The sequence below is a fragment of the Gopherus evgoodei genome, chromosome 3 (assembly GCF_007399415.2).
Source record: "Gopherus evgoodei ecotype Sinaloan lineage chromosome 3, rGopEvg1_v1.p, whole genome shotgun sequence".
Classification (NCBI taxonomy): domain Eukaryota; kingdom Metazoa; phylum Chordata; order Testudines; family Testudinidae; genus Gopherus; species Gopherus evgoodei.
Window position 1 is genome coordinate 121,183,021 of NC_044324.1, and position 22,290 is coordinate 121,205,310.

Sequence of the window (22,290 nt, forward strand, 5' to 3'; positions counted from 1 at the left end):
GTGACAAGGAGGTAATGAATTACGGTAGCTGAAAGTCAGACAAAACACAACCCTCCAGCAAGGCTGTTTTCTGGGTTATATTTCTTTTCTTGATAACCAGACAATAGCTAAAGAAATTAAGGAGGGGGAGAAATGACTGATCTTTATGTATGAGATAATGGATGAGCCTTGAATGACCTGTTTTTTTTTTCTTGCGGTAAAACAGTGTTGAAGAAAGAGGGCACTAGCGTACAGCCCATATCCTCCCATCTGACTGTAACAGTGCTAAAGCCCATGTTCGCAGGAGAACTGCCAATGACTGCTTTGACCAAGGAAGGAGCGAACTGTCTCACTGATTCAGGTAAGTCTTAAGTTTAAACCTACAAATAAACCAAGATTTAAGGTGTAGCGCTGCAGATAAAAGATCCAGACAAAAGACACCCAGGCGACACATTCCAGGTCTGTCTGGCTTTCCGGCCAGTTTGAGACGCCTCGTGTGTGGCCGTAGGATCAGGAGGGAGAATCGGGACTGGTGGCTCCTCAGAGCATCTTCCCCACTCTCGTTCTCCCTCGCGCCCTTCTCTCCATCCTTCAGCAAAGGGGGAGAGACCCGAGGGGCGAAGCCCTGGATCGCTGCTTCCTCCTCCCGGACCTGATCCTGGCACGAGAAGCCATTCGGGAAGGATGGGCTGCTGCAAGTAGGGGGGTTGTCTGTCTGTGTGTTGGGGGGAGGGGTTGTGATAGCGTGCGAGATCTTGGTTGCGGTAGCAGCCACAAAGGCAGAGACGCTGAGAAGTTTAGGGGGAAGCCGAGTCGCCCTGGCAGGAGGTAAAGGGATAGGGCGGGTTGTAGGGAGGTCAGGCTCTCCTGTGCGCTGTCCTGGGTGCTGAAAACAGAGCCATCCTCGCCTTGCAACGAGGGATCCAAGCCTAGCTCAGCAAGTCAGACCACCTGCCTTCCCTCTCGGCAGCCGATCAGCTTTAAACTGCATTAAACTACTTCAACTAGAATTGCCTGGCTCCACACCTCTGGGTGCCCAAAGTCTGCAGGGAAGGCAGGCGTGCCAAGAAAGCACACCACTACTTTATCTGTGGTTGCCTTAGTAACTAATACTGTATGTATTTTCCCCGGCTTTCATATTTGTGTCTCTTGTTGAATTTTCCCCTTAAACCCCGAAAAGTTAATCTAAGCTGTAATGGGTTTTTTTCTCCTCTGACCTTTAAATGACATTTTCCTTCACTGGGAAGGCAGATTTCTCTCTCTCTCTTTTTGAAAGTGGATTGTTCACATCCAAATGATGTTTTTAAATGACAGTGAGTAAAGTAAACCCTCCCCCCTCCTTTCTGATATGGCGACCACTGAGGCAATGATAAGATTTTTTTCTGATTAACTGGCTTACAAAAGTTTTAAAACTTGTCTGCTATTCTATCATTAGTTTAAAAGGTATAGGCAGCAACCTCCTTGTCTTAAACACATCTGTATATACACACGTGGGTCTATGTATATATTCTTCCTTGAAACTTACATTTGAGAGCCTCTTCTGATGTGCACACTTAAAGAAATATTTATTTCTCCAAACCCTTTTAAGATAAAACTGATTTTTATTGATTGCTGCCCTGACACAGTTTTCTCTAACAAATGTGTGTTATTCTTTCTTCCTATGTCAACAGGATACAGTTCAGTACTATGATGACTCCTTTTGCACCTGAGAGCCATTTGTTTAAGCCTATGCTGTAATGGGATTTAGAGCCACTTGACAAGTGACGGGCAAGAGGCTGGTATTTCCTTCAACAATGTGCAGACAGGAGGAGCCCATGAAATTTGTAACCTGCATTTGGATGACATCCTGTAACAAAATGATTGGAGTGGTGCTGGTCTTTTTCCCTGCTATCTTCCTGGAGATGGATATTCTCCCCAAAAACACTGGCAGGAAGATGCTGCTGTCAGAAGCTTCCTCGCAGCGATCAGTAGCCAGAATGGATGGAGATGTCATTATAGGTGCCCTCTTTTCAGTCCATCACCAACCGCCGGCCGAGAAAGTGCCAGAGAGGAAGTGTGGGGAGATCAGAGAGCAATATGGCATCCAGAGAGTTGAAGCAATGTTTCACACTTTGGATAAAATTAACTCAGACCCAGTACTGCTGCCCAACATCACGCTGGGCAGTGAAATCAGAGATTCCTGCTGGCACTCTTCAGTAGCACTCGAGCAGAGCATTGAGTTTATAAGAGACTCCCTGATCTCCATAAGAGATGAGAAAGATGGGACCAGTCGATGTGTGCCTGATTCTCTACCCCAACATCAGAGCAGGACCAAAAAACCCATTGCTGGGGTGATTGGTCCAGGCTCCAGCTCGGTTGCTATCCAAGTTCAAAACCTGCTCCAGCTCTTTGATATCCCTCAGATTGCTTATTCTGCAACAAGCATTGACTTAAGTGACAAAACTTTATACAAATACTTCTTGAGGGTGGTCCCTTCTGACACCCTGCAAGCCCGGGCCATGCTTGACATAGTCAAACGCTACAACTGGACCTATGTATCCGCAGTCCATACAGAAGGTAAGTATGGAAAAGCAATGCACCTAGAATCAGGCTAATCAATTTTTCTTCCTACCCCTTTTAGACGCTCTTTCCCCCATACCCAGAGAGCCAGCCATGAGCTTCTGGTAGCAACTATAATACCACTGCATGGTGTGCTACACAAGTTTGTCATTTACGTGGTTCTCTTGCTCCTAGGTCACCAGCAGCGACCATCTAACTGACTAATGTATAGGAGTACTTTCCACTAAGGAGACACCAAGACCTTGACTCTAAATTTAAACAATTAGACTATTTGTTTGCATTGTTTCCCTGGGCAAGTCAGCTCCACCCCAGGGACACCAACAATTGTTTTTTATTAGTAATCTAGCTTGCTTGAAAAACTAAAATGGAAATAATGCAGTTTCTCTCCCTCTCCCCCCCACTCAACCACTGTGGGATCTGAACAGCGTTTCTCTTCATCCAGGGAAGTTAGCGCTGAACAAATTGTTAGATAGTGTCCCAACTTGTGTTCAAGCAACAGACTGGATGTGGTTAAATATAAGACCTTGTTTAACTTCAGAAGAAAAACAGTGGCAAAATTAGACATACCCAAGACTTCTAGGTTTGACCCTGTCCCTTTACTTCTCATACATGGAAAGATTTCTCCTTCTTCTTGCAATTTAGACTGATCACTCATTTCAAATTAAAAAGATAATTGATGTGAGAATCTAGAGCTGAAGTTAATAATGGTATAAAAATCATTCTTAAGGCGTGACTGCCAGTTCTGTAATGAAGTGAACAGATTATTTATAAAACAAATCCTGTAGCGTTGTTAGCTTTTATTCAGGCAGAACAGTCACTGATGTTCAATTTTGATTCAGTTCTCACTCAGATAAAACTCTCATTGACAAGTGCTCCAGGATTTGGCATTATATCTGTTCTGTATTAATACAATAATTTCTGGGACTATACACAGAGGACTGAATCCTGAAGGCATTGCTCTGATATATTTTACAGAAATGTTTTGTAATGAAGTAAGTGTATAGACATCCATTTGACAGGCATGTCATTCTAATATTCAGTAAAGTATTACTATTATATGAACAGAAGTAAAAATCGTAGTATATAGAGACAATTTGTATTCAACAAGTTTAATTAACGTTAAACTAGTAAGTGAAGGAATTGTAAGATCACGCTATTTAAAACTGGAAACACTGGTTTATAGATAGAACATTGTTTTTGTCAAATACAATCAAATTTATGTTACCAGCTAAATTGTACAAAAGGAAAGCCCTTTCAATACAATATTGTGACATTTCTATAGTCCAATCATGCTGCTGAACACCAATTTTTTACATAGTAAATTACAAACCTGATTTTTTTTCATTGCAGCACATAGGATAATACATTTATCCAAGTAAATTCATATGTAAATCTGATTTATGATTCCCTTTAAATTAATGAACTAAATATTCAACTTTGTGCTCAAAGATCTGGCCAAACATAAACACTTTAAAACATATATTGCCATCAGGAAAGAAAGAAATCATCAATAAGACTTGCAAATGTCACATTCAAAGGTGAATTGGATTAACCTGGACATATGAAACATGAAAGTGCTGCAATTCTGAAAAATGTTAGAGCAGGGAACAATGACCTGACATTTGAAGTTCATTTTGTGCCCTGTCACAGATGAAAAAACAAATTGATGTACAGGGTGGAACCTGAGATATTAAAATTCTTGGATGATTATATTTTGTGACAGATCAGAGTGAAAATACACAGTAAGGGGCAGCTCCTCATCTGGTGTAAGTTGTCATAGCTCCATTGATTTCACTGGAGCTACACCAGTTTACACCATTTGTGGATCGGCCCCTCAGGGATCTATTCTACTTCTATGTGCATATGTAACACTCATTAATATTACTTGGAATTATCTTCCCTCTTGGGAAAGAGAATAGATTATTAAAGTTATTTGTTATTTTGGGGTTTTTTAAAATCATAATATAGGAGACTTTTCATGGTAGCAATTTCACTCATTACATGTGAGAACTTTTAATTAGCTATCACTTTTTGAAATACCTTATTGACTGACAAGGAGTGTTTCTTGCAGGATATTTTTCTGATACTTTTGGAAATGTTGAACTAATTCTGTTTCACAATGTGATAAATTTTTCTGCAGTATCAAGGGATCATTTTTCAGATTACTCAGCTTTCATTACTCCCTTTTGCACGTGCACACACACACACACACACACACACACACACACACACACACACACACACACACACACACTGCCTCTAAAGATTGTCTCTAAATCCAATTAAATTATAAATTATATTTAGTAGCACTAGTACATACATATTTGTTGAGCTTTTTTCCAGAAGAACTATAGAATACCAATTTATGAAGTATGAAAATCCTCCCTCCCTCACCCTTTTAAGGTAAAATTACTGCTCAGGAACAGTGTTGCCTTTACTTCTTTACAATTTAAAATCTTATGCATTAACTGAAATCTAGATTATGAGACCGCTTCCCTCTTCCCCTTCCCAATTCCTGTGGCATGCAAAGCACCTTCCTACTTTGCATAACCAACACAAGGGCCACTCTCAGCACCAGTCCCTGTGAACAGGGGCTTCTCCAGATTTGCTTCCACACCAGCTCACAGAGCAGGGCTAGTGCACCAGAATCTATACCATCCTTGCAGTATGTACCGCATATGCAACTCCTATGTACACCATGCTTGAGGAAGATTGTGGGTTGTAGCATTGTGGCTTGGCACCATCCTCCACATAGGACTCTGAAAAGCGTAGACATTTCTTACAAAATGCAGAGGCAGTATCAGCGCAAACTTCCCATCACACAGACTTTCCAAAGAGCTTCAGATGTGGGTGGACCACCCCGGGAGTCAGACAACTGTTCCCTTCCCATATTAAATCAACCTTTGGCCACCCCTGCCCACAAGGAAATGAAATGAGATCACCAATTCATTTGACATAACCACTAAGCAGCTGTCAGATAGCAGTGTTCTTCAGGCAGTACTGACCTTGTCTGGATTCATATAGGTAACCTAGAAATTAGAGTCTCCATAGTCCTTCTCTGATACTCAAAGCCATTCCTGTTCTCTTGCAGAGTCACCTTCAGACATAGCTGCCCCCAGAACAGTTCAGAGCAAACAAACAATATCATTGTGTACAGATTATTCTATCTTTTAATAATGATCATAAATAATTGCACACACAGAAATCTGTTGTCTATATAAAATGGCTTCTAATTAGTTTATTACATCTGGTATATAGTGACAATGAGGACAGGCAAAGAGATCCAGTTTGTATTAGATTGTCTTTTTGGTAGTCCATGAGAGCATATTCTTCTGTTTATTGAACACATAGAGGTTTATTCTCCATCAGAGCACAGGACATATGCAACTATTGTTAGTGATAATGGCATTTACCTGCATAAAATCACTGCATGTTTATGAGAGATAGATCTCTTGAAGATATGGAATATCTGTCTTTTACAACACTGTTTTCAGGAATACGTAAACATTGTACTAAGGTACAAATTACTATAATGTTAGTTCTAACACTTTATTTTCAAAGGTGTATATAATTCCACTGGAAAAAAAATCATAGTAGACTAAAACTGACCCATAAAGCTTGCCAGGCAAGAAAAGGGCAAGTCATTTTGCTTGATCATGTGTCTCAAATGAACACAGTTGCACATCAGGAAAGTGCATTATTTTCAGCACATCTGCCTAGGCAAATTTGTATGGCCATATAATAGCTGTAAGACATTTTCGAGGCTATTGTTTTTTCAAGGAACCTTCAAAGAGTATTCAATGTGCAGGATTTTTTTCATTAATGTGCACATGTATCCTCTCAGCTTTTAGGGCTGATTCGGAAAAGCATTTCTGTTCAGAAAAGTACTTAAGTACATGCTTAACTCTAAGTATCCACAGGTCAAGAAGGATGTTTGGTAAATTGGAGATGGTTCAGAGAAGGTACCGCAAAAATGATTAAAGGACTGGACAATATGCTTTAAAGTGAGAGACTCACAGAGCTAAATCTATTTAGCTTAACCAAGAGACGGCTAAGGGTTAACATAACAGTCTTTAGGTACCTACATGGGAAGCAGAAATTTGATCATAAAGGGCTCTTTAATCTAATAGGAAAAAAAGTATAAAAGGCCTAATGGCTGAAATGTGAAGCTAGACCAATTTACACTGGAAATAAGGCACACATTTTTAACCATAAGGATAATTAACGATTTGGAACAACTTACCAAGGATTGTGCTGGATTCTTCCTCGAACAGTTCTTCTAAAGCAGTTTTTTTCAGCTCAAACTTTCAATGTAGACTATGTCTCAGATTTCCAAAGGGGCCCACAGCTTCATTTGAAATTTTTTAGGGGTCCACAAATGGAAAAAAGGTTGAAAACCACTGTTCTAAAAGTATGCTGTAGTTCAAACAGCAATTCATTCAGGGAGGTTCTATGGTCTGTGTTAGACAGAAGGTCAGACTAGATATCACAGTGGTCCCTTTCAGCTTTATAATCTATGAATAAAGCTCAATATTAACTAATGAAATATTTGGCATGATTATAAAGATTTTTTAGTTCAGAGTAGAGGATGTGGGCTTTATCTTCATTTCTAATTTTTGTTTGTTTTTGCTTTGTGGCCATAACTGTCACATATTCTCCACAGTAGTGATTCACAAGAAACTCAAACATACAACCACTTACTAGTAAAAGGATGGAAGCTGCATAACCTTGGACATGTCAAAGGGAAACATTCTTTTGGCAATACTGTATAATAAGCTTGAGAGTAGAGAACTCATCATGATAGTTTGTATGGGCTAGAACAGTGGCTCTCAACCTTTCCGGACTATTGTACCCCTTTCAGGAGTCCAATTTGTCTTGCATAATCCCAAATTTCACCTCACTTAAAAACTACTTGCTTACAAAATCAGACATAAAAATACAGAAGTGGCACAGCACACTATTACTGAAATATTGCTTACTTTCTCATATTTACCATATAATTATAAAATAAATCAATTGGAATATAAATATTATATTTACATTTCAGTGCATAGTATATAGAACAGTATGTAAACAAATCAGTGTCTGTATGAAATTTTAGTTTGTACTGACTTCACTTGTACTTTTTATGTAGCCTGTTGTAAAACTAGGCAAATATTTAGAGGAGTTGATGTATGCCCTGGAAAACCTCTATGTACCTCTCAACCAGGGGTTGAGAATCACTGGGCTAGAAAATAGCTTTCATTTTAAAGATATTGCATTGTTTGGGGTGATAGATCAAGAAGTACCTCTAGATCTTTGTACATCTTAAAGAAGTACTTCATTTCTGTTAAATGCACCAGGGCAGTAAATTATGGAAATGGACAATGGAATTTGTTAAACCAAAAATATGATACATTTAAACATTGTGTAAAAAAATTATTCAGAAACTATTCTTGATTTCTGTGACTATACCCACTGGGCCAGCTGTTTTGCTGGTGCAAATTGGCACAGTTTCAATGGCAATGCACTAGTTGGCAGCAGCAGTGAATTTAGCCCTATGTTTTAAGTATTCACCAAATAGTTTGGATTAATAATGTTCAGACTATGGGTTGTTCTCAAACTGTTCCCTTGAGCTATTTATTTACTATTCATAGTGTAACTGATCGCATGGTATGTTTGGAGAAGTGCCACTTTTTTAAACATGAGAATGATGGATTCGTAATAGTGAATAGCAATTTCAATACAAATTAATTAAATTTTCAGAATTCACAAACATATTCATGAGTACATTTCAGTGGTTACAAGAACATTTGCAAACAATGAATAATAAGACCTAATAAAGAGCAATGATTTGTACTGAGATGTTTATTCATAAATATATTCACCAAGCTATTTCTTCACTGTTCAGCCAGCTTTATAAACCTCATATGGGATCTCTGAAGTCTGGTGTTATGGGGGAGAAACAGAGAAATTGAATGTATATTTGATCAAAACCAAATTTAGTGTAAGGACAGAGACAAATAGAAAGTCAAGTAGTGACTGAAATTTTCTCTGCATTGGCCTCACTAATTATATTTATAAGAAAGTGGTGAGAAAATAATTTACATTGATTGATATTGACAAAAAATCTTGCTTATGACAAATACAGTAGAGAAGTTATTCAAGAAAACTTCCTTCTTGAAATTACCTTATTACCTTACTAAATACACAAAGAATCAAGCTTTTCAGCTGCACAAGTCTCGAGTTATATCAGTTCAAAGGACTCATCTAACTTCCACATCTGCCATTTCAGCAATATTCCCAGGTTTCACATTTATGAGTTGGCACACTGGGTTCATTTGTGCCAGTTGCTTCTATTTTTCTCTATTATCCTCCTGCTTTTAGACTGGTACATCCCACAGTCCCAGTATGCTACAACAGATTTTCTGTGTCAATACAAATTGTTTTAAAACCAAGTCAAAAGAGCTGGGGTTTCCAAAAGAAGCAATGTGAAAATGTCTTTAAAATGTTATTTTGACCACAGAGTTCTTAATATTAAGGCAATCTTGCCTTGGTTTCTCAGTCAGAAAAAACTAAAGCTATGGAAAGTTTAGGTATCTGGCTACTTATGGTAACTTCCATTAAGAAAGGTATTTTAGGAGACTGGAAGGTTCAGGGGATTGACAGCTTTAACAGAATATAGATATGTTCTCATCTAGATCATTGATTCAAATACAGACTAGGACATCAGTGATGGAAAGTCATTTCTAATGCTGACCGGCATATGAGAAATGAGTTGTGGTCTCGGTATATTTTCTAGCTGACAGGTGTTCACAACACAAAAACCGCCATCACAGATGGCACTAATTAACATCCCTGCTGGCAGTCTCAGCAGAAAGGGCAGCAACTGACTCAACTTGGACACTTAAATACAGTACCTTCTCTCTTCTAGAGGTGATCTCTTCATGTCAGTCTTGAGACACATTGTTAGAGCAGTGTGGGGAAGTTTGCACATTCACCAACAGTGTTGCATCTGTCCTGTGGAGAAATAGTTGCAGATATGTCAACCTGACTTCTTTCACAAACACTAAAATTAATTTAATATTTAGAAAATAAACTAAACTTTAAAGGATTTCTTCCAGAAAGATATACATTCAAGATGGATTAATACATGTACAAGTAGAGGTAGAAGCTTATAGTCATGAGTGTATATAAATCTAGGGTCCAAACGGACTGTTAAAATAAGTGGGAGAATTTCCATAGACTTCAGCAGAGTTACAACCACTATATCTGTGGTGAATATAACACTAATTCTTATCTAGATCCTGCAAGCAGCTCCATGTGGACTCTACATCAATTCAGGACTTCACTGAAGTAAATAGAACTCCAGGCAGGCATAGGACTCTCCCATGGAGAGCTAGTTGCAGGATTGGGGTCATTGGTTGGAACCCTGATCTTGTTAGAAAGCCAGAATGAGGAACATAGTTGACAAATAATGTATAAGCAGAAACCCAAACACACATGGCTTTTTTAGTAATTTGTATTTGTTTTATTTACCATATAAAACTATCTCTGACTGAAATATCAGTCTCCAAGCAGATGACTCAACATGCACATGCGAAGGAAATACAATACACACTCTTTAATATGTGCCTTCATTTTTCATTACCCATTAGTGACTGTTGTAACTGCAAATTACATATAGCTAAATAATACAACATACAAAGCCAATATGTATTTGCTGCATTTTGTGATATGTGGGGAGCCTTTTAGTGAAGTGAACAGTACTGTGTAGCACAAGCTGTCTTTTCATCTGTGACATGCCACTGGCTGCATGGCTTGCCTCAGTCAAAAACTCTGTGATATACCTTTCATTTCATTGAAAGGCATCCCACATGTCACACAATACTGTGGCCCTGCGACTAAGAAATTTTCATTTGTTTGTGTTCTCTTGTACATGTTTTTAAAACAATTGAATGGCATAAAGAATACTTGTACCTTATTAATAACTGGTAAGGTATTATAGTAACATTAATCTTTACGGATCTGATCCTGAATTCTTTATGTGTCTAAAACTACCAATGAAATCAGTGGAGTGTTGCTGTGATAGGCACTTTAGAAATATTGATAGCTAAAATAGATAAGATGCAAGGTCATACCTGAAGTGAATAAAATTATCCACAGCAATTACAGGTGAGAGATATTGGGCCTGATACAATGCCCATGGAAGTGAATTGAAAGACTCTCATCGACTTCAATGGACATTGAATTGGGCCCAACATTCATATCATGTATTGGTCTATTTGATTATGGTACTAAGATTTCTCAGACAGTATTACAGATCCAGAGGATGCCCATGTGCAACTACATTGATCTCACCATTCTCTGAAAGTTATGCAAAGTTTCATGTAGGCAAATAGCATTGTGTTTAGCTACATATTTGAGGATTTTCATACACATCTTTTATTCCACCCAAGTAAATTATCCAGTAAATTTAATCCTTTTTTCTGTCTGCAGATTTGATTTTATAAATGTTTTCATTGTTTGCAATTGTTTGACAAGTGTTTTACACTCTTATTAATATGTGGATGTGTATTTGTATAAAACTGCAATTCCTCCAAAATTTAGGCAAACAAAAATCCACCTGTGTAAAAAGCAAACAAAAAGGGTCATGAATTTGGTTGAACTGACAGCTTTTCAAAATTTGACTGAATGTTCATGAATAACATTTTACAGTGTTTGACGAGGCTGTAATGACACAGTATTCATGCATCTACATACACTAGTCTATAATAGTATGTGAATAACTGTCATGGGGGAGGGGGAAGAGAGCTCTCACTCTTAGGCCTGATCTACACTAGAAGATTAGGTTGATTTAACTGTTTTGGTCAGGGGTGTGAGAAGTCCACACCCATGTGTGGCATTGTTAAGCTGACCTAAGTCCCTGTGTAGACAGCACCAAGTCAAAAGCAGGATTCTTTCATCGACCTAGCTACCAGCTCTCCAGGAAACGGATTACCTACTCTAAAGGGAGAATTCCTCCCATTGGCATTGGTAGTGTCTACACTGAAGTGTTACAGTGGCACAGCTGCAGTGGTGCCACTGTAGTGTTTTATGTATAGAGAAGTCCAAAGTCAAACACACCTTTCCAGGGAAGAATATTTGACAACAGTAAAATTGGATAAGAACATCTGTCAGAAAGCATCTTTTGGAGGACAACAGCATCTTCGTTAAGCTTCAGATTTGAGTGTTGGATGATGCTAGTCCTGCAAATGATTATGCACTTCACTTTTGTGGGCTCCACATGTGTGAATATGGAATCAGGACTGAGTACTTAATATGGCTATCTTTATAAAAGTAGATCATGACCCAGAAGATCCTTATTTTATTCTTCTGTAGGAAAAGCCAAGCTAAAGCAGTCTTCACAAAACATTAGCACATGGGCAGCGGGTATAATAGGCAGGGGAAGCATTGCCTCCTCTAGCACAGCCATCCATGCTGCCCGACACCTGGGTCATGGTTCCCCCCACGCCTGCTCTGACCCTTCCCCGAGGCTCCCACGGCTTGTTGCTGCTGTCTGGGATGAGTCTTCCTCCTCTCCTCTCCTCCACCCCATCTCAACTCCTTCCCCCCTCGGAGGTCCCCGCAGCTCCGGCCACATCTCTCCTCATGTCTCACTCCCCATGGTATGTCCATGTGTGTCAGGGAATGCAATCGGGGAGTGAGTGGCAGACGGGGGGTGGGGAGTGAGAAGGTGAGTGGAAAGGATCCCTGGGGATATGTCTACACTGCAAAGTTGGAGACAAAACTTTTGTCTTTCACAGGTACTTTAAAAAGCCCCTCCCCTGCCAGCAAAAGACAAAAGTTTTGCTGATGCAAGTGGCAGCGTGAACGTGGCTTTGTTGGCAGGAGCGCTCTCCTGCTAACAAAGCTAACGCTGCTCACGGGGCTGGAAGTATTTTGTCAGCAAAAGTGCTGACGAAGTACCAACAAAGAGCGTTTACACATGCTGACTTTTAGTGACAAGGTTGTGTCGATACAGCCACGTTCAGCTGTCTTTTATATTGTAGGAAAATGTGTTAATGGGGTTAAAAACAGTTTCCAAATGACTACCCTTCAGTTATTCTCTGTACCTAGAAGAAGGAACTGCTAACCTGGTGCAAGGAGGCCCTGACATAGCCAGTGAGTTTATTTCTTGATGTAGTTATTTTATTCAAATCCAGTTTATGTAAAGGAGTCTGGCAGGGAATTCTGTGTAAGAAAGTTGATTAAACTACTGCCTTAATGCAGGCTGTCAATGACAAGCACTTTTTCAAAAGGAGAGATTAGTCTTCAGGTTGGTGCAGGTAGCCTGGCTTTTCGTTTCTCTCTGTACAGCACACCCCTAACTCCCTGCCACACAGAGGAGAATCTGTCTGGCAATTGAGCTATACCTGTTGCCTGTTTAGTTCCCTTGGGAAATGTTATTAGTGCTTTAAGGTGAAAAGGGGAGAGGGTGTTGTGGGGTGAGGAGGGCAGCAGCAGCAGCAGGGTGAGTGACTATAAAAGTGTTCAAAAAGAACTAGATAAATTCATGGAGGATAGGTCCATCGATAGCCAGGATGTACAGGGATGGTGTCCCTAGCCTCTGTTTGCCAGAAGCTGGGAATGGGTGACAGGGCATAGATCACTTGATGATTACCTGTTCTGTTCATTCCCTCTGGGGCACCTGGCATTGGCCACTGTCGGAAGACAGGACACTGGGCTAGATGGGCCTTTGGTCTGACCAAGTATGACCTTTTTTATGTTATGTTATTATGTGGGGAGGTGAGTGGCGAACCAGCTGAACAGCAGGTGGTATTGGGGGTCTCGTGGCAGGTGGGGAAAGGATCTGGCAGCGGGTGGGGGGGTGAGGAGGCAAGGAGTAAGTGGGCCAGTGGCAGGCAGGGAGGGGTGAATGGAGGATGGGATCTTGGGGGGTCAAGAGGTGAGTAGTGAGTCAGCGATGGGTGGGAGTGGGGCCTGGGGCAGAGCAGGGGTGGAGTATGGGTGGGGCTGTGGGCAGAAGTGGCAGGACAAGGAGCTCACCTTCCCCAGGGGAAGTTTCACCCATTGCCCACGAATTAGTGCCTACACTGTTATTGTAACTGTTAGATTATTAAATTTCAATGTTGATTTTAAAAACAGATACTTACTATGTATGTTGCTAGAAAGTGCAATATAGTCCCTACACAAGCTGGTCAGTTTTTTTCCACTGAAGAAAATTTGGATGAAAATAAAGTTTTCCATGGAAAATTTGGATTTTTGGGTGGAAATTTGAATATTGAAAATTTTCAGCTGAAAGCCAAAATATTTCAGTTTGGAAATGCAGTCATGTTCCCTCACGGAAGTTGTAGTTTGGATGCCTCATGCTCCCATTCTTCTCTATAGGCTGGACTTCCTGGTCAGACTGCTCCGCAGTCTCCTCTCTTGGAGAGTGAAGATGGTGCACCACGGGAGTCACTGGCTATGGTGCATCACGGGACATGTAGTCTGTCCAGTGAGCCCAGCCTATGGAGGAGAATGGAGACAGGAGGCAACCGAACTGTAACTTCCATGAGGCACCATTTCCAGATTGAAATATTTTGTGTTTTAGCTTAATTTTTTTGGTTTTGTTCAAAATATTTTGTTTTTTGGTTTGTCAGTTTTTCAACAAAGTAATAACATTTTCTGTGGAAAAAAAGACACTTTTGTGGAAAAAAAATTCTATAATCAAGCCCCCAATTTTCCATTAAAACCGTTTGATAAAAGAACTTTGGCCAACCCTATTCCTATTCCTGATCATGTGACTGGTGGGAGTAAGGCTTATTTTAGGATAACATAAAACTAGTTTATGTGTGCAGCTGTATCAGAAAATTGAAGTAGCCTGATCTATTGTGCTTTACAATATGTTGATTTCATGTGGAAAGAACACATGGCCAAATTATCCACATAGCTAGAATTAATCTGTTATGATTACAATTTCTATGCAATATTTTGTTAGCTTTTAATAATCTTTGTTTGGCATTGACTATCAGGACTGAATTTCATGTTGAATTACAGCTCCTATAACTCCATTGACTTCAGTATAGTAACAAGGAGCAAGTGAACACAGAATTGGACCTTAAGGATTGTTTTAAAAAAACTGAGATTTCTGAATATTAGGCTACTCCTGTTGACTTTATCTATATATTCTTGTTCTTGCCCTTCATTATTTCATCTCTTGTTCTCCTTGTCTCTCCTCATTTTATCTATGCCTCTTACTGACCTGTGTCAATTTCTCTGGGTGGTTGCATCCTTGTCCTATTTTATCTCTGAGAACCATAACTGTGTAGTAGACATTTATGATTGTGTCTGTATGCCAGATGCTTTAGTCTTCCTAATGGAGGGAAATGGAAAGCAAGAGAAATGTTTAACAGGGCGGGGAGGAGGGAAGAGTGAGTAAGATCTTTTCTCATGGCACCCATTCTACTAGAGGTGAGCTGCTACAACTGAGGGTTATACATCTGAGATCCAATGGTAATCAATTATGGTAGGTCTCATAGTTTAGTAAAAAATATAATTGGTATTTAGTACAGTTTTCTGGTTATACCAAAGTCACTGGAATCAGTGACTAAGGGGTTGAGTCTGTCCTGAAGTTTGAGGGAATGGTGAACAGGAAAATTAGTTTCAGTAATGAACTCAGATAGGTTTTACTGCATGTATTGTCTCTCACTCTTGGATATAACATATCCACAGTGGAGTATTGTTCAATGTTTGTATTTTCCACTTTGTTGAGATTTTACACTAAATTTGTTCTTATAACATAAACAATGGCTCATGTAACTGAAGAAAGCAATAAGCAGAATGAAAGATTAATCTATTTCATTTTCATAGTATCACCGATTATGATATGACTTTGTACCCAGAATGATATAATTTGTCTGACAACACATGCAAAATAAAGTAAACATTATAGGAGGAAAATGAAAACTGGAACATATAGTAGGTGCCTTTTTTTTTTTGATCTAGCCGTTTCCTGGGAATTATTTAATACAAGTATTTTGCTGGACTACAGTGTAGATGTTTGTAAACATTTGTTGATGTTAACTACAAAAACATCATATATTGATATTTTCAAGAGGTCTTAGTACCACAATCTAGCTATATGCTATGTACCACCCTGTATATGCTGCTATGACTATCTTCTGATGTAATTGCAATATTAATATGCTCTCATCTAGTCAATACAGAATAGATTCATTTCTTGAAAATATGATGTCCTTGTGTAGCAGTGCCTACTGCTGGCCCTTTCACAAACTCAGTCAGAGACCACCCCAAAGCACATGCACCATCGCTCTCTTATTGTTCAAGCCTGTCCCCACCACCTATTATTTACATATCTTACAGACCAAAACCCTGAGAGACCGCTAGCTTCTCCTGCTGGCAGGAATCTAGACCCCTTTGCTCCTCCCTTTCCTGTCTCCCCCTCCCCTTCCTCCCAGCCAGCTTTATATAGCAAGCTGTCCACTCAGGCCCGCAGGAGCATCCCCTCAGGTGACTAGGGCATAGCCTCCCCAGCCAGTCCTATCTAATTCTCCTTTAAAGAGGAGCTGGGCTAACAGGGGCCTGGCTTGGATCTCCTAGCCAGCACCCTGTTACACCTTGTCACATCTACTTGTCTCTCTTCTAGTGAGGCAAGATATATGTGACTGGGTGAAAGTGATCATTAAATGATAGATTTCATGATTCTAAGGAAAGAAAGGAGTGAGAGCAGCAGAATAAGTACAATGGATTTCAAAAAAGCAGACATTAACATACTTGGAGAACTGGTAGATAAGGTACCATAGGAAGAAAATGTAAGGGATAAAGTAGTTCAGGAAAGCTGGCAGTTTCTCAAGGATACAATATTAAAGGCACAATTGGAAACTATCACGCTGTGAAGGAAAGATAGGAAGAATAGTAAGAGGCCAATACGGCTCCATCAAGAGCTCTTTAATGGCCTGAAAATCAAAAAGAATCATTCAAAAAGTGGAAATATGGACAATTGGCTAATGAGGAGTTCAAAAGGATAGCTCAAACACGTAGGGACAAAATCAGAAAGGCTAAGGTACAAAAGAGTTGCACCTAGCAAAGGACATGAAAGGCAATAAGAAGAAGTTCTTTACATTAGGAGCAAGAGAAAGTTGAAGGAAAGTGTAGGGCCTCCACCTATTGGGAAGGAGAACTAATAACTATGACATCAAGAAGCCTGAGGTGTTTAATATCTATTATAATTCAGTCTTCACTAAAAAAGACAATTGTGCCAGATGCTTAACACAATTCATATTAACAACAAGGAGGAAGGAACACAAGCCAATATAGGGAAAGAACAGGTTAAAGACTATTTAGATGATTTAGAACAGTAGTGGGCAACCTTCATCCCCTGGGCCGCATGCAGCCCATCAGGGTATTCTGATTGGTGGGCTGTGAGACATTTTGCTGACGTTGACCATCCACAGGCATGGCCCCTCACAGCTCCCAGTGGCTGCAGTTCGCTGTTCCTGGCCAATGTGAGCTGCAGAAAGTGGTGTGACGTGTTGGCAGCTGCTTCCCGCAGTGCCCATTGGCTGGGAACAGAGAACCACGGCCACTGAGAATTGCGAGGGGCTGGGCCTGCAGACAGTCAACATCAGCAAAATGTCTTGCGGCCCACAATCAGAGTACCATGATGGGCTGTATGCGACCTGTGGAGTTATTCAAATCAGCAGGGCCTGATGAAATTTATCCTAGAGTACTTAAGGAATGAACTGAAGCAGTCTCAGAACCATTAACTGGTATCTTGAGAACACATGAAGAATGGACGAGGTCCCATAGGATTGGAGAATAGTGAACCTATGCATAAAAAAGGACCGAGAAAATTATAGATCCATCAGTTTAACTTAAATACCTGGAAAGATACTGAAACAAATTATTGAGCAACCAAATTGTAAGTGCCAAGACGATAATAGGGTTATAAGGAATAGCCAGCATTGATTTGTCAAGAGCAAATCAGGCCAAAGTTATCTACTTTCCTTCTTTGACAGGATTTCTGGGCTAGTGGAGGGAGGCAAAGCAGCGGATGTGATATATCTTGGTTAGTAAAGCTTTTGACACAGTCCCATATGATATTGTCATAAGCAAACTAGGGAAATGAAGTCTAGATGGAATTCCTATAAGTTGGGTGCACAACTACCTGAAAGACTGTACTCAAAGAGTAATTATCAATGACAGTTATTCACTGTCAAACTTGGATGATGTATTTAGTGAGGTACTATTCAATATTTTCACTAATGACTTGGAGAATGGAGTGGAGGGTATGCCTATAACATTTTTAGATGACACCAAGTTGGGAAGGGTTGCAAATACTTTGGAGGAAAGGATTAGAAATAAAAATGACCTAGACAAATTGAAGAGTTAGTCTGACATCAACAAGGTGAAATTCAATAAAAGCAAGTGCAAAGTACTTCACTGAGGAAGGAAAAAAAATCAAATGCACAACTATAAAATGTGAAATCACAGGCTAAGTGGTGTTACTACTGAAAAGGATCTCGAGGTGTTATAGTGGATGACAAATTGACTATGATCCAACAATATGATGAAGTTGCAAAAAAGGCTAATATTATTCTGAAGTGTGTTAACAAAAGGGTGTATGTAAGACATGGGTAGTAATGGTCCTGCCCTACTTTGCATTGGTGAGGCCTCAGCTGGAGTACTGTGTCCAGTTCTGGGAACCCACACTTTAAGAAAAATGTGGACAAATTGTAGAGAGTTCAGAGATGAATTACAAAATGATAAAAGATTTAGAAAATCTGACCTATGAGGAAAAATTAAAAATCACTGAGTATGTTTAGTCTTGAGAAAAGAAGACTGAGGGGGAGGGGAATCCAATAAAACTCTTCAAATATGTTAAGGGCTGTTATAAAGAGGATGCTGATCAACTGTTGTTCATGTCCACTGAAGGCAGGACAAGAAGTAATGGGTCTTAATCTGCAGCAAGGAAGACTAAAGTTAGATACTAGGAAAAACTTTCTAATTATAAGGGTAGTTAAGTTCTGGAATAGGCTTCCAAGGGAGGTTGTGGAATCCCCCTCACTGGATGTTTTAAAGAACAGGTTAGACAAACATCTGTCAGGGATGGTTTAGGTATATTTTCTCCTGTCTCAGCCTGGCAGGTGAGGGGTGGGGCCTGGACTGAATGACCTCTTGAGGTCCCTTCTAGCCTCACATTGCTATGATTTTTTTCTCTGCATTTTTCTCCTCATGGCAAGCCACACTGACACAAATTGCGGTATTTTCTGCATCTTCTATTTCATTGCTGTTGAATGAATGTTGTCTATTGCAGTAGATCTCAGACTTTTCCACACCATGACCCCATGTTACAAAAGCAAAAGTTTTGAAATTCCCTTCCCTCCCCCCACATCTAGCTATAAGGAAAGGCAAGTGCTCATGACCCCCTTGGAGCTGTTGTGACCCCCTGGTTGGGAAGCCACATTCTCTTGGTTTTACTTAATAGTGAATGTGAAGGAGTCAGTGAGACTATTTCCACCCACTCTTCTCCTGCTGTTAATGCAACACATTTTTTAAATTTAATTGCTTATTTCTCTTTCATTATTTGTTGCTGTAGTTAGAGAGCATTGAACTTAATAAATAATTATCCCCCTAATGGTCTGAAGGAAGTCTGAGTGGCCCAAAGCACAACTACCTGTGTTGGGGGAGAAGGGGAGACGTTTTGGGAGAAGTTCAGTAATATTTTATATATATATATATATATTATATATATGGAAAGATACTGGAACACTCAATTTGTAAGCACCTTGAGAATAATAGGGTTATAAGAAATAGCCAGCAGGGATTTGTGAAGGCAAATCATGCCAAATCAACCTAATTTCCTTTTTGACAGTGTTACTGACCTAGTGGATGGGGGGAAGCAGTAGATGTGAAATATCTTGATTTTAGTAAGGATTTTGACACTGTCCCACATGACATTCTCACAAGCAAACTAGATGAAATTACTATAAGGTGGATGCACAATTGACTAAAAGACCATACTCAAAGAGTTGTTATCAAAGGTTCACTGTCAAACTGGGAGGGCGTATCTAGTGGGATACCACAGGGATCAGTCTGAGGTCCAGTACTATTCAATATTTTCATTAATGATTTTGGTAATAGAATGGAGAGTATCTTATAAAATTTGCAGATGACAACAACTGAGATGGGTTGCAAGTGCTTTGGAGGACAGGATTAGCGTTCAAAAACACCTTGACAAATTGGAGAATTGGTCTGAAATCAACAAGATGGAATTCAATAAAGTTGAGTGCTAAGTACTTTGGAAGGAAAAATCCAATGCACAAATACAGTGTGGGGAATAACAGGCTAAGCAGCACTAATGCTGAAAAGAATCTAGGGGGTTTTGCCTGAATTGACAGGAGTGCTGTATGTAAGACACAGGAGGTAATTGTCCTGTTCTACTCAGCACTGGAGACCTTAGCTAGAGTACTGTGTTCAATTCTGAGTGCCACGCTTTGGGAAAGAAGTGGACATATTCAGGGCCAGCTCCAGGCCCCAGCACACCAAGCACGTGCTTGGGGCGGCATGCCGTGGGGGGCGCTCTTCCGGTCGCTGGGAGGGCGGCAGGTGGCTCCGGTGGACCTACCGCATGCGTGCCTGCGGAGGGTCCGCTGTTCCCGCGGCTCTGGTGGAGCATCCGCAGCCACATCTGCAGGAGATCCACCGGAGCCGCAGGACCGGCGAGCGGCAGAGCGTCCCCTGCGGCGTGCCGCCGTGCTTGAGGTGGCGAAATGGCTAGAGCCGGCCCTGAACATATTGGAGAGAGTCCAGAGGAGAGCAACAGAAAGTAACAAATGGGTTAGAAAACCTGTTAGAAAAACTTTGAGGAAAGGTTAAAAAAACTGAGCATGTTTAGTTTTGAGAAGAGAAGATTGAGGGAGGACCTATAAGAGGGTAGTGATCAATTGTTGTCCATGTCCACTGAAGGTAGAATAATAATTAATGAACATAATCTGCAACAAGAGAGATTTAGGTTAGATACTAGGGAGAACTTTCTAACTATAAGGGTAGTTAAATACTGGAAGAGGTTATGGGAAGGTTATGGAATCCCTATCATTGGAAGTTTTTAAGAACAGGTTATACAAACACCTGTGAGCAATTGTATATGTTTACTTGGAACTGCCTTGGAGCAGGGGGCTAGACTTGATGACTTCTTGATGTCCCTTCCAGCCCTACATTTCTATCATTTCATGTGTAATAATATATTCTACCTTTGTCATAGCCATAATGTTGTGAAATCTGAAGCAGAAATGTGCTGGTACCACAAGCATCTTAAGAGACATCACCACTTTTTATAGATCATATATGGACATATGAATAATGAAATGCTTTCTAAAACTCCTGGAAATGTATCCTAATGAGCTCAACAGGAGTTTAGTGTTGACTTCTGTTCGTACATGGATTCTATGGGCTTGATCTCGAATGGGGCTGAGCATTCTGGACTAATTCAACATAGCATGTTCTTAAAGTTAACCCTGTGAAATTGAATAGCATTACTTATGTGCTTAAATTAAGCACAGGTGTAAGATTATTTGGATCACTCCAACACTCCAGCCACCTTGTAGGATACAATTCCATCTGCTTTGCTCCATGTTATAACACTACATTTTTATAGACAAAATAAACTATATTCATAAGCCTAGAAAAAAGTAGCATTATTTGCTGATAATAGAATGCATGTGAGAAGATGCTGAGTGGCTTGTACATGCCACTAGCACTCTAAGATAAACTTATGATCTTTTAATAAATTGTGTGTGTTCATTTTATTTTTTATACTTGCGCAGCATACCTAATGTAAACTCCAGCATTCTCATCCAACAAGAACACTTATATTGTTTTATGGTGAAATTCACCCTCACATACCTTCATATAGACTATCATACAAAGCTCTGTGGGTCTCTCCAGGGTAGGGGAATGGAGTTCATGGAGCTCTTGTTGCTGCTCCAACTCATAAGCTAGTGCTGTGTTCACAAACCTATGCATGTTTTTAGACCTAATTGGTCCTTCTATCATGGGTCAAATAGTTCTGCCATAAGCTCACCCCCAATACATCCCTTACTGATATCATGGGACTAGTATAGAGACCCCTTCCAGGGCATACAGGAGAGTGGAGAGGCTCCCAGTACAAACTCTCCTCCAGTGCATCCTCATGGTGGGTTTGAAGGGGCACAAAGGGATTTACCTAGACCCCCAGCATCCCCCTGAAATATCATTTTTCCTGCATTTCTTAATTTATATTATTTGTTTGGATGCACTGTGCTATGAATTTTTCTCCATTTCTTTTAGGGCAACTTTGTAAAACATTTCAGGCTAAATTTTCAGTAAAATGCTCCTGTGTGGCAGGTTTGACACCGACAACTGCATACCTAATTGCATACACATGTTTACAAATTTTGACTTAAGAGCATGAATGCTATTAGATGGCTAAATTGGAACAATGAAATAAGTGAGTGGCTCTCCAACATATGCAAATATATAATCAACATAATTAGACACTTAATTGGGTGGCAAAACCTCAGCACATTTTCACATGAAAGAAGTTAGAATTTATTTTGAAATATTCTGTTTGTTATGATTTGTTATCCTTTTGCTAAAAATCAAAGTACTCTGATGGAAACTCCATTCTGAAACTGTTCATTGTTAATTTTTATTTCTCGGGTGTTAATTTGTACATATTGGAATACACAATCTCAGATAACAGTGAAAAAATATAGGCAACAAAATAAT

The 22,290-nt window shown here is 39.9% G+C and overlaps 1 protein-coding gene across 4 annotated transcripts in view; it reads left to right on the plus strand.

Moving 5' to 3' along the window:
* Window positions 1-222: 222 nt before the first annotated feature.
* GRM1 (glutamate metabotropic receptor 1) overlaps window positions 223-22,290 on the plus strand; it is a 295,440-nt gene continuing 273,372 nt past the window's right edge. For 3 of the 4 annotated variants that reach the window (XM_030556515.1, XM_030556517.1, XM_030556518.1), the window contains exons 1-2: window positions 223-340; window positions 1,650-2,535. In XM_030556515.1, the coding sequence (XP_030412375.1) occupies window positions 1,773-2,535 (763 nt within the window). In that variant the 5' untranslated portion in view covers window positions 223-340; window positions 1,650-1,772. Of the gene's footprint in view, window positions 341-589; window positions 678-1,649; window positions 2,536-22,290 lie in introns of those variants that run through there. The other variant, XM_030556516.1, reaches the window with a different exon arrangement.